The sequence below is a fragment of the Protomyctophum bolini genome (assembly GCF_963924005.1).
Source record: "Protomyctophum bolini genome assembly, chromosome: 17".
Classification (NCBI taxonomy): domain Eukaryota; kingdom Metazoa; phylum Chordata; class Actinopteri; order Myctophiformes; family Myctophidae; genus Protomyctophum; species Protomyctophum bolini.
Genome location: NC_137878.1, coordinates 39106955 through 39120793, shown reverse-complemented (window position 1 = coordinate 39120793; position 13839 = coordinate 39106955). Strand labels below are relative to the sequence as shown.

Sequence of the window (13839 nt, the reverse complement as noted above, 5' to 3'; positions counted from 1 at the left end):
AACAGGCTAAGAATAGAGCAAAAACACACCCGTGTGAACAGAGTGGTGGCGGTGCAACTCCCCTCTCCCATCTTTTTGTAAACAGAACATTCAGAACACAGAACATTCTTCAGATCCGTGTGCACAAATACATGGGGGTCCTTCATGACAATGTTTGATCAGAATCACAGGTTTAAACAACATTAGGGAACAAGCCTATATATAATGCAACCTATACAACTAGTAAACTACCAATATTTTCAAGCAACTTTACCCGAAAAAGATAAGAAAAAAAAACACCCCTCCCCACTCCTCTCATTCCGACATTCTCTACCTCTGGCGAAACCGCACCCTAACCCCCCCCCCCCCCTCTCTCTCTCTCTCTCTCCCCCCCTCTCTCTTGCAACACTCCCTCTCTCTCTATTTTGGAATTTTGGCCAAAATGGGCGGGAATAGGCTAAGAATAGAGCAAAAACACACCCTTGTGAACAGAGTGGTGCAACTCCCCTCTCCCAGCTTTTTGTAAACAGAACATATGTCACATTGCATGATGCTTATATGCAGTGCCGTCTCTACAGGGGGGCATTGGGTGGCATTGCCCCCTCAGATTGGATGTTGTGCCCCTCCAGTCCAGATTGGCCAGTAGTAGGCTACCCTACCAATATTTTAATGTTTTACAAATGTTAAATCTATAAGCTCTCCATGATTATTGTAAATATAGGCCTATACATGTTCAAATTCATTGAATTGTTAATAGAAATACAAGGTAATATATGCATGCAGAAGATACATTATAATGCTCAACAACATATTTGTATTTCTTTGTTTGTTGTTGGTGCTGCTGCATAATTGTATCCTACTTGTAGCCTTTTTCAAGCATCACTTTGTTAATAGGTGACTATTTGTTATACATGGGGGGGGGGGGGGGGGGTTGAAAAATGAAGTGCCGCCTTTGGAAAAAAGTATGCCCCCCTGGAGACGGCACTGCTTATATGTAGGCCTATAATATGAATCTTTTTTTACTTAATACGACCTGTTAACTGTTAAGGAACATCTTCTTGTGACAACAATATACGTTGGAAAGCTGCTGTGTGTGTGCGTGCGCCGTGCGGGCGTGTCCGCACATTGTGTATATACAGCAAACATTGACTGTTGTCTGGTGTATTGTGACTATGTGATCTTGACAGGTTTAATGCAGAGCAGAGATGAGTCTCCGTGAGGAGAGAGAGGAGGAGGGAGCTGACAAACATCTCGTCCACAGACCAGAGATGAGTCAGTGTGAGGAGAGAGAGGAGGAGGGAGCTGAGAAACATCTCGTCCACAGAGAAGAGATGAGTCTCCGTGAGGAGAGAGAGGAGGGAGCTGACAAACATCTCGTCCACAGAGCAGAGATGAGTCAGTGTGAGGAGAGAGAGGAGGAGGGAGCTGAGAAACATCTCGTCCACAGAGCAGAGATGAGTCAGTGTGAGGAGAGAGAGGAGGAGGGAGCTGACAAACATCTCGTCCACAGAGCAGAGAAGAGACGCTGTGAGGAGAGAGAGGAGGGAGCTGACAAACATCTCGTCCACAGAGCAGAGATGAGTCAGTGTGATTTCATATTTACATGTATTCTGTGGACTCTAACATTACACCTAGCTACATGTTTAAGCATTTATTTCATATATACATGTCTTCTGTGGACTCTAACATTACACCTAGCTACATGTTTAAGCATTTATTTCATATTTGCATGTATTCTGTGGACTCTAACATTACACCTAGCTACATGTTTAAGCATTTATTTCATATTTAACTGTCGATTTCACACTTATTTCAAACATGATCTAGTGAAGAGTATGCCTGTGCTATTAACTAATTTTGGATTAAACAAAAATATTAGTTTTTCTCCTCTGGTGAAAAGCTGGAGGCTGCTCGATGGCAGGCTCTCAGTCAAATCTGGTCACAAATGGTCAAATGATCTGTCTGTATCAATAAGTGCAAATAATGAAGCTAAACATCCATCAACTCAACAACTGGACAAAAACAGCTGATCTTGTGTTGTTACCTTTGGCAAAATGTTTCTTATCAAAAAGCATATTTTCTGGGGGTAATTAATTAGCAATGTGTGCTGTAAAAGATGTAAAGTTATAAATTAACCTGAATGTTTTAAACATAAATGTTCTTCTCATTTCAGATGTCCGTCTGCAGGTTGATTTGAACGATTATAAGGTCAGTTTGAAGGTCAGTTTGGACAGTCTTGATGGAGTGAAAAACCACATGACGGAAGAGTCTGGAGACTCCGTCACCAGCACCTACTCAGAGCTCTACATCTCAGCGGGACAGAGTGAAGGGGTTAATAGCCAACATGAGGTGATACAGCTTGAGAGAACTTCCAACATGAAGACCTTCCATGACGATGCAATCGACTGCTGTAAAGTCTTTAAGATCATCCTCCCTGGCAGAGAGGAACCCAGCCAAACAGTTCTGACCAATGGCATCGCTGGCATCGGAAAAACATTCTCTGCGCGCAAGTTTGCTCTGGACTGGGCAAGAGGTTTGGAGAATCAAGATATAGATCTCCTGGTTCCCTTTTCATTCCGGGAGCTGAACTTGGTCAGAGATAAGCAGTACAGTCTTCTCAACCTGATCCATGATTTCCACCCAACGTTAAAGAAGGTCACAGCAGAGCAGCTCGCTGCCTGGAAAGTTTGCTTCATCTTCGATGGCCTCGATGAAAGCAGGTCTCCGTTGCACTTCGACACAAATGAAATCATCTCTGATGTCACAGTGACATCATCGGTGGATGCTCTGTTGACAAACCTCATCAAGAGGAATCTGCTCCCCAAGGCCCTCCTCTGGATAACCACCAGACCCGCAGCAGCCAATCGGATCCCTCCTGCATGTGTTGACATGGTGACAGAAGTGCGAGGGTTCACAGACCCCCAGAAGGAGAAGTACTTCAGGAAGAGATTCAGTGAAGAGAAGCTGGCCGACAGAGTCCTCTCACACTTGAAGACATGGAGGAGCCTCCACATCATGTGTTACATCCCACTCTTCTGTTGGATCATTGCTACCGTTCTGCTGGACATGTTGAGGACACACACCACGATAGGACAGCTGCCCAAGACCCTGACTGAGATGTGCTGCCACTTCCTGTTGGTTCAGACAAACACGAAGAAGCAGAAGTATGACGGGACTCATGATGTGAACAAGAAAGACAAAGAAAAGGGGACTCAACAGCAGCTCACTAAGACTGACAGGGATGTTCTTCTGAAGCTGGGCAAGCTGGCGTTTCAACACCTGAAGAAAAGTAGCATCGTGTTCGACCAAGAAGACCTGGAAGAGTGTGGTCTTGATGTGAAAGACGCCGCGCTGTACTCAGGAGTGTGCACACAGATCTTCAAAACAGAGTGTGCGCTGTTCCAGAAAACGGTCTACAGCTTTGTTCATCTGGTCCTCCAGGAGTTTCTGGCTGCAGTCTACCTGTTCCACTGTTTCACACAGAAGAACATGGAGGTCCTGAACACATTCCTGGGAGATAAATACAACAGTAACAGCTCCCTCTCAGACTTCCTGAAAGCTGCCGTGGAAAAATCCCTGGAGAGTAAAAATGGCCACCTGGACCTCTTAGTCCGCTTCCTTCATGGCCTCTCACTGCAGTCCAACCAGAGTCTGTTAGGAGACCTGCTGGGTCAGACAGAGAACAGTCCCGAGGAGATCCAGAATGCCATCCAGAACCTGAAGGAGATGTTAAGTGATGAAGATGTCTCTCCTGACAGATGTATCAACATCTTCCACTGTCTGATGGAGATGAACGACCACTCATTACATCAGGATATCCAACAGTTCCTGAAGTCAGAGAACAGAACAGAGGAACTGTCTGATACCCAGTGTTCAGCTCTGGCCGTCATGCTGCAGATGTCAGAGGAGGTTCTGGAAGAGTTGGACCTGGACAAATACAACGCATCAGAGGAGGGGCGAAGGAGACTGGTCCCAGCTGTGAGGAACTGCAGAAAGGCTCGGTTAGTAGTTAACACATTGACTTGACTGCCAATCACGTCATGTTACGTCGCATCGAATCCATGGCTTGACTGCCAAGCACGCAGTATTGTGTCCTATGGTCTTTTCAGTGGATTAGTATAGATGGCGCTCTTCATCAACGTACTGTATGAATGATGCTAGGTTGCTAGGCAACAGATAAAACCAGAAATGAACCAGAAGTGAAAGTCTGCCTCCCGTCCGCCTCAATTTAAACAGAAATGTGCTTTGGATAAAAGTGATACATAAATGCACCATTTACAATGACGCAGCATTTTATACAGCCGGTTCCATGTTTTCCCGATCTCAACCCTGTCTGCATGCACAGTACTGCTTCAATCTCAACCCTGTCTGCATGCACAGGACTGCTTCAATGTCAACCCTGTCTGCATGCACAGGACTGCTTCAATGTCAACCCTGTCTGCATGCACAGGACTGCTTCAATGTCAACCCCTGTCTGCATGCACAGGACTGCTTCAATGTCAACCCTGTCTGCATGCACAGGACTGCTTCAATGTCAACCCTGTCTGCATGCACAGGACTGCTTCAATGTCAACCCTGTCTGCATGCACAGGACTGCTTCCGTAAGATTGCATTGGGGAAACATGCTGACTTCAGTGTTGTCCCTAAACGCGTTCAATGAACGATCGTTCACAAACACTGTTTGATCAACGTCATTGTGAACACGTTAATTTCTGTTGTGTGTGAACGTCACTTTCTCACGATCAACTTCGTTCAAGAGAGAGTGTTTCCATAGAGCCTTCCAGGCCAAATCCCCGCTAAGACACACCCTAAACAGGCCTTAATATCTAACGTTAAACCCACCGATAAGTCCTTATCCGACACAATTTAACTAATCTTTCTCAGCCGTACAATTTCACTGGAGCGTGCAGCTCGCATCTCTGCGTGAGGATCCTGTCATGCACGCAGACACAGAACATCCCGACTCCCGACCCAAACACTGGAAACTTATTCTTGTTTGATTAAACATAATGTGCCACGAAAAATATCTTCCAATAGCTTGTTATTTTTGCGTCGAGGAGGTATTTGTCCATATACATGATCACCTCGGTCGGCCAACTAAAGACATCTCCCTCCACAGAAGCGCAGTGATGCCTGATTTATTCTTCGACGTACAACGTGTTCCATGCTGAAAATGGCTGATCTTCAAGCCCACAGCGCGTTGTGTCCGCGACGCGTTGTGAGCGTCTAGATCAGCTATTTTCAGCACGCGGAGATATGCCCGGCCCAAAAGGTTGAGAACCCCTGGTCTATTCCACAAAACTGTTTATGTCTGGATAACTAGATAGGAGATGTTTTAGTTAACTTCCATGACAGTGAACTAGGTATAATTTGTATTGATCATCTCTTATTTAATCTGCATTTACAGACTTGTTGGCTGTGAGCTCAGTAAGACAGGTGTTGAAGCTGTGTCTTCAGCTCTCAGCTCTAATCCTTCCCATTTGAGAGAACTGGACCTCAGTGAAAACAACCTGCGGGACTCAGGACTAGTGGAGCTGCTCTGTGCTTCACTGAAGAGCCCACACTGTAGACTGGAAGTTCTAAAGTAAGATACATTTACCACTTTTATTTTGATCACTTCTGTTTTATTATGTACTGTATTATGTGAATATAATATGAATGCTGTGGTGAGAATGTATTAACCCATTTTGGGCGGGAACCCTTTTTGTTGTTAGCATTATGTTATGCTTTAGCTATTGAAAAATAGCAGATCTACAAGCTCGTAGCGCGCCACCGAGTGTCGCGCTACGAGCTTGTAGGTCTGCTATTTTTGAAAAATCGAAGAACGACTGACATAGAAACATAGCTTTTTCAGAAAGCTGTCGGGATGTAGAAGACATTTTTAGAATCTGATCTCAGGTCAAAATAAGCTTGATGGTGAGACATGGTAGGTGAATAGGGGAAAAAAGTTAACTAATAGCTATCACAATGAAACTTCTCCAGTTGATTAATTATATTAAGACTACGATTTTTTGTATTACTGAAATGATATGTTTAAATATGCAAATTATGCATTATATGCGCTAATTAGCATACATTCCGGGACGATAAATCTGAAGATCGTTCGAGGAGGTATTTGTCCATATACATGATCACCTCGGTCGGCCAACTAAAGACATCTCCCTCCACAGAAGCGCAGTGATGCCTGATTTATTCTTCGTCGTACAACGTGTTCCATGATGAAAATGGCTGATCTACAAGCTCACAACGCGTTGCGGCCGCGACGCGTTGTGAGCGTCTAGATCAGCTATTTTCAGCACGCGGAGATATGCAGGCTGTGAGAACTGAACTGAGAGCCTTCACAATAAAAGCATGCAGCTTTCACAAGTTGGCCCATAATTAGGACAAGGAAAATGATTTAGAATTCTGTGGCATTCCACATTGCAAAAGAGCAATTTTTTTCCAAAATGTAAAAAAAATATATAATAAGGAATTAATTTGGTTAATGTTAATGGAGAAATTGTAAAAGTTGTAACTTTAATAATCCCAAAGTTATTCCCAATAGGAATAAAGTCTGCAGTTCTATGGCTATGGGCTGCGGCAAACATTTAGAAAAACAAAAAGCAAAGAAAAAAAGAAAAATAACTAAAACTTTTCATTTTTTGGAACCATGAACTTTAGTTCAAAATGTTGAATGTTTGAACTGTGAACTGAACTAGTTCATAAAAAAGATGACTTTCCAAACACATGGCTGACTTCAAATTATTCCGCCAAATTATTCCATTACTATTCCAGGGGTTCTCAACCCGTGGGTCGCGACCCCTCGGGGGTCCCCAAATTATTTCCCAAAAAATAATTTGCAATTCAGTTGCATAAATGCAGTGTTTGTATCGCGAGACATGGCCCCCAGCCAAAAAGGTTGAGAACCCCTGGTCTATTCCACAATACTGTTTATGTCTGTGAGATGTTTTAGTTAACTTCCATCACAGTGAACTAGGTATCATTTGTTTTGATCATCTCTTATTTAATTTGTATTTACAGACTTGTTGGCTGTAAACTCAGTAAGACAGATGTTGAAGCTGTGTCTTCAGCTCTCAGCTCTAATCCTTCCCATTTGAGAGAACTGGACCTCAGTGAAAACGACCTGCAGGACTCAGGACTAGTGGAGCTGCTCTGTGCTTCACTGAAGAGCCCACACTGTAGACTGGAAGTTCTAAAGTAAGATACATTTACCACTTTTATTTTGATCACTTCTGTTTTATTATGTACTGTATTATGTGAATATAATATGAATGCTGTGGTGAGAATGTATTAATACGCTTGATATAATGGTAACCCAAGCCTATGTGTCTGAGTAGACGTTAAAATTACCCCAAACATGTTTCAAAGTGTAATATCGTAACGTATCGGCTACTTCATCATATAGAGTTTCTGACTATTTTGGCCTGGCGACCCGTTGTAGCTACGCCACAGTTATCAAGCTTCTTAATAAAATTATTATAATTAATATTACGGAGGAAAGAGCAGAACACCGTGAAAATAGCAGATCTGCAAGCTCACCGTGAGGCGTTGTGAGCTTGTAGTTTGGTAATATTTTCACATTAATGTGAAAAAAATCACCCGGCCTTTTCACTCATATGGATATGAAGCCTCGACTGGAGGTGGAAATGTACAAATATACCCAAAGAGTAACAAAATAAGCGTTTAAACGACTCAAACAACCCAGAGACTACATTCCCGGGTAGGCGGGGTGGCTGCATCTGCCTGTCGCACAACAGAAACTGAATGTTAATTAAGTTTATTTAAATTGTATTGATATTTAATGTTTCGTGGTTACTACGAGTCGAGTCACCACCAGCTGAGCTTACGTCAACAAGGAATCTCTGGAACGCTATAATGTGTTGACAGCTGGGCGTGACGTATATTAGCAGCGACATTGCCTTCATATGTAGTTTCAAGGCTTTTGCGACAACATTAATTCCATTTTCTCCAGAAACTGGCTGTATCAAATATGAATGGACATCATTAACGACACACAGCCACCCCCCTGACAGAAAGGCCGGGGTGGTCATATAAGAACACAGTTCTTATATGAAGCGACCTAAAATCGCCCTATGGAGATTACAATGCAAATAAATAAATACATGAACCTGTGTATTGGCGCCCTCTACTGAAAGTGACGTCAGACTTCGGTGCTCTATATATTAACACTTTAAGGGCTATAGATTAATATAATCAGACCACCTAGGCTGACGGGATTGATCAATTACCTTTGGAGCATAACGCATATACTTTAAGTATTTCCAGCTTTGATTCACGAAACCCGGCGGAAAATAGTCCCATGGTTTGTTGATGAAGAGAAAAACATGCCGCCATTACGATGCGAAACGAAAACAGCCTCCACAGCATGTTGTAGTCCAAACAAACCCCCGTTCACTTGCATTGAACTCATTTTCCCAGAAGCCCTAGCAGCCCAGAGCATGGCTAGATTTCCAGTTTCGTCATCATAACGCAACGGCCTCGTCACCAGGTCCACGACAAATCAGCTCTTTTATCATTATTAAAAAACGGCGAATTAAACACATTAAACAAATAGCGGGTTTAGCGTATTACGCAGCACCGACACATGGATTAAATAGCGAAGAACACGGGTTAGGCAGTAGTGTTAATTAATATTAATGTTACGAAAAAGAAAGAGACTAACATTGTAATAATAGCCGATCTGCAAGATCACTGTGAGGCGTTGTGAGCTTGTAGATTTGTAATATTTTCGCATTCATGTAATGCCTACAATTCCGATTGCTTCTAAGGTTAGTTGGGGGAGGGGTTCCCAGTTCAAATATGATTACGGTATGTTGGAGGCCAGGGTTTGTTTTAATGGAACTAAAGCATCCAGGTGTGAAGGCACCCTAAGTGGGACTAGAGAGGGACTAATAGATGCTGGAAGCTGGTTCTAAATCCAGGGATAATGCATATTTAAACGTCTTATTTATTAATTAATCTATTCATTTATTTATGTATGTTTTAATCTGGTGTTTCAGACTGGCTAACTGTGGCCTGTCAGAGAGATGCTGTGAAGCTCTGGCCTCAGCTGTAAGCTCTAATCCCTCCCTAAGAGAGTTGGACCTGAGCCTCAACGTGGTGAATGATTCAGTTCTGGAGAACTGCAAGTGAGTAGACTTGGGCTGTGTCCATGTTGGACAGTGAGTAGACTTGGGCTGTGTCCATGTTGGACAGTGAGTAGACTTGGGCTGTGTCCACGATTTCCGTTGTCCTAAACCTGTGTGCATGAGATAGCAAATATAGGGAAGGCGCATCAACACGCGTACAGACACACCTCCAGCCGCAAACATGTATAGTGGGTTGTGTGGCCGCAAGATAATGTTTACGCATAGTGGAAGCTCCTAAATGAGTAATTCACGCAAAGTGTTTAATGCTTGCGGGTAAGGCATGGGATACGATACAGCCCAAAGTCACAAATCATGAGAAGAACAACACAATGCAGTGCCTCAAAGAAACTCTAGGATAGCACACGTAAACAATGAACATCTGTCTAAACAACAATATATGTGCATCACGAAGGTATAAAAGGACAGTGGAGTGCTATAGGGGTTAAGGTGGAGTCTGAGAAGGTGATGAGATCCAAACTGGGCAGCAGTGAGTATGTCTGGATGAGCTGCAGGGCCAAGATAATGACAGGAGAAACACTGTAGTGTCAGCTAGTGGAGACGTTGTGTTAGACAGTCAGACATTGATGCATTGTTGTTCTACTTCCTACAGAGTGAAACACTGTAGTGTCAGCTAGTGGAGACGTTGTGCTAGACAGTCAGACATTGATGCATTGTTGTTCTACTTCCTACAGAGTGAAACACTGTAGTGTCAGCTAGTGGAGACGTGTTAGACATTGATGCATTGTTGTTCTACTTCCTACAGAGTCAAACATGGAGGAGAAGATAGGTTTAATTCTACACTCATTTCAAAACGTGAGTATCTGTGTCTACATTAACATTTTATATACTGTTGTATACTTGGTTGATGTCGTCCTGAAAACTCTTGTGCTCTCTACTCTCTGCTCTTGGCCTGGTCCTTAACACATCAAGATGAGGTCATGTGGTTTGACAGAAACAATGGGCCTCATTCACTAACCTGGTCGTAAACAACATGTATTTCGTCTATATTGGCATAAGTTCAGTTCTGACGTGCGATGCATGAAAGCTGGTGCAGAGCCGTGATGTGTGCAGATCACAGGTGGATCTCGTTTTGGTTTGAAAGTCACAAGTGATCTCCCGTGTCGATCATTGGCATGGTTCCACGCTCCATTTAACAACATACAAGACAACCGGAAATATAAATCACACCTGTGTGAACTGAGCAGTGCAACTATACATTTACTGTTATAGTTACTGTACTGTGCTCTGTACTGTATTGTAGTGTACTGTGCTCTGTACTGTATTGTAGTGTACTGTGCTCTGTACTGTATTGTAGTGTACTGTGCTCTATGCTGTACTTTGATTATTTTGGGGGGAAAATAGTTTGTTACCGCGTGTTAGACGACACATACACAGAGAGACAGACAGGTACACAGTAACACAGACAGGTACACAGAGAGACTGACAGGTACACACAGAGATAGACAGGTACACAGAGAGACAGACAGGTACACAGTAACACAGAGAGACTGACAGGTACACAGAGAGACAGACAGGTACACAGTAACACAGAAAGACAGACACATAGAGACAGACAGGTGGGGGGGGGGGGGGTCCCCAGATGGCCAAAAAATGTCAAATACTGTAAGAAAGTGGAAAGTATTGTGAAAATAGCAGATCTACAAGTTCACAATGCCTCAAACTAAATGGAATGCCTACAATTCCAAGTGCTTGTCAATGTTGATTATTTTGGGGGGGTCCTCAGTTCAAACTGGACGTATATGATTATTTTGGGGGGTCTCCAGTTCAAATATGATTATTTTGGGGGTCCTCAGTTCAAATATGATTATTTTGGGGGGTCCTCAGTTAAAATATGATTATTTTGGGGGTCTCCAGTTAAAATATGATTATTTTGGGGGTCTCCAGTTCAAATATGATTATTTTGGGGGGTCTCCAGTTCAAATATGATTATTTTTGGGGTCCTCAGTTCAAATATGATTATTTTTGGGGTCCTCAGTTCAAATAAAATCACACTGTAGAATGTCTCTGCCCAGGGGTGCAGAGACATTCTTCCCCCTGGTGGTTGGACTATGACAGTGACGATCTTCTTTATTACATTTTAATTGTATCGAGTCTTAATTTAGTCGACTAAGACTAGGCTAAGACTAAATAATGTACAAATGACTGAAATAGGACTAAATCTGTTGCCAAAATTAATACTGCAGTGAGTTTGTAGATCTGTGTGTGTGTGTGTGTGTGTGTGTGTGTGTGTGTGTGTGTGTGTGTGTGCGCGTGTGCGTGTGCGTGTGCGTGTGCGTGTGCATGTGCATGTGCGTGTGCGTGTGCGTGCATGTCAGTGAATGATGTATTTAATGTTTACTGTGTTGTTTTCTCATCAGATTTCCAGCGTCTCACACTGGACTCAAACACAGCACACTGTGACCTCTCTCTGTCTGAGGACAACAGGAAGGTCACACTGGGGTCACAGAGGTCAGGAGGTCAGCGTCCTCCTGATCACCCAGACAGGTTTGATGGCTGGAATCAAGTTCTGAGTTCACAGAGTGTGACTGGACGCTGTTCCTGGGAGGTAGAGTGCAGTGGATGGGTTCGTATAGCAGTGGCTGACGGAACAATCAGCAGGAAAGGAGGTGGTGCTGACTGCTGTGGGTTTGGAGAGAATGATAAGTCCTGGAGTCTGGACTGTGGTGGTGGTTCCAGTTACTGTGTCTACCACAACGGACAGTGGACTTACCTCCCTGTCGTTGCCTCTAAAGGCTCCAACAGAGTATCGGTGTATGTGGACCGTCCCGCTGGGACTCTGTCCTTCTACACAGTGTGCTCTGACTCACTGAGACACCTGTACACCTTCCAGACCAGGTCCACTGGACCTCTCTATGCTGGGTTCTGGTTATGGTCCTCCTCCTTCGCCTCCTCCTCCTCCCCCTCCTCCTCCCCCTCCTCCTCAGTGCGTCTGTGTGAGCAGTAAGTATAATGGACACACACACATTTAATTCCAGACCACGTCCACACACACACACACACACACACACACACACACACACACACACACACACACACACACACACACACACACACACACACACACACACACACGTAACACGTAACACACACACACATAACACGTAACACGTAACACACACACACACACACACACACACACACACACACGTAACACACACTTTAATTGTAGTCCTATTTTAGTCATTTGTACATTATTTAGTCTTAGTCTAGTCTTAGTCGACTAAATTAAAACTCAATACAATTAAAATGTAATAAAGAAGATCGTCACTGTCGGGTGAAGTGTTAGAGTCCAACCACCAGGGGGCAGAATGTCTTAAAGTCTCCAATAGGGGGCAGAATGTCTTAAAGTCTCCACCAGGGGGCAGAATGTCTTAAAGTCTCCACAGTGTGATTTTATTTGAACTGGGGACCCCCACAATAATCATATTTGAACTGAGGACCCCCAAAATAATCATATTTGAACTGAGGACCTGCCAAAATAATCATATTTGAACTGGAGACCTGCCATAATAATCATATTTGAACTGGGGACCTGCCATAATAATCATATTTGAACTGAGGACCTGCCATAATAATCATATTTGAACTGAGGACCCCCAAAATAATCATATTTATAAAGTAATCATAGCTGTGTAGCGCATGCGCGAGCGTTCGGTGACGTCTGACAGCAGCGCGTCCAAAACCGACCACTTTTTAACATCTTTTAGCCTTACTTTTTACTTCATGTTAGTTTACTGCTATCATACGCACTTACTTTAACCCATTTTGGGCGGGAACCCATTTTGGTGTTAGCATCATGTCGTGCTTTAGCTATTGAAAAATAGCAGACCTACAAGCTCGTAGCGCGCCACCGAGTGGCGCGCTACGAGCTTGTAGGTCTGCTATTTTTTGAAAGAGCGAAGAGCAACTGACATAGAAGACATTTTTTAAATCTGATCTTAGGTCAGAATGGAAAACTGTCAGGATATAGAAGACATTTTTAGAATCTGATCTCAGGTCAGAATGGGTTAATAACAACGCTATCGGATGTACAGAGCACGAGCTGGAACAACATATTATTTTCAGATGGGGGTCATACATCGGCGGCCAATTACATATAATTGTTGGGGTCCTTGACATGAAATATTGAGCACCACTGATACAGAAACATAATTTATAGGTATTTCAGAAAACTGTCAGAATTTAGAAGACATTTTATACATTTCGACGTCAGGCCTAAATGGGGTAATCTGTTTTTTTTTTTTTTTTAAGTTACAAGAGAATGGAGCTTTCCGGGCCATTTGAATCATTATAATTCATCCTCCAATGTTAATCTACAGATTAATGAGAACCTTTGTGAACCTGTACATATTTATTAATGAATTTAATTGAGGAACCCCAAAATAATCATATTTGAACTGGGGACCCCCAAAATAGTCATATTTGAATTGAGGACCCCCAAAGTAATCATAATATGACCCCCCCCCCCCCCCCCCCCACACACACACACACACACACACACACACAGACACGCATTATGTCACTCAAAGTTAACATTGGAATCTATAATTGTATTGATTGTGTGTGTGTGTGTGTGTGTGTGTGTGTGTGTGTGTGTGTGTGTCTAGACCCTCTGGACTCCATCATTCCAACATGGACATAGTGAGGACAGAACCTTCTAGACTCCATCATTCCAACATGGACATAGTGA

General features: G+C 43.3%; 1 protein-coding gene across 1 annotated transcript; it reads left to right on the top strand.

Annotated features, from left to right (window-relative positions):
- Positions 1 to 2171: 2171 nt before the first annotated feature.
- LOC308331765 (protein NLRC3-like) lies at positions 2172 to 13520 on the top strand (the record flags this gene model as incomplete). Its single annotated transcript, XM_080787255.1, has 6 exons — positions 2172 to 3980; positions 5387 to 5563; positions 9000 to 9128; positions 9892 to 9941; positions 11507 to 12008; positions 13469 to 13520. The coding sequence occupies exons 1-6, from the start codon at positions 2236 to 2238 to the stop codon at positions 13518 to 13520; spliced, it is 2655 nt and encodes an 884-aa protein (XP_080643381.1). The 5' UTR covers positions 2172 to 2235.
- Between the last annotated feature and the right edge of the window lie 319 nt (positions 13521 to 13839).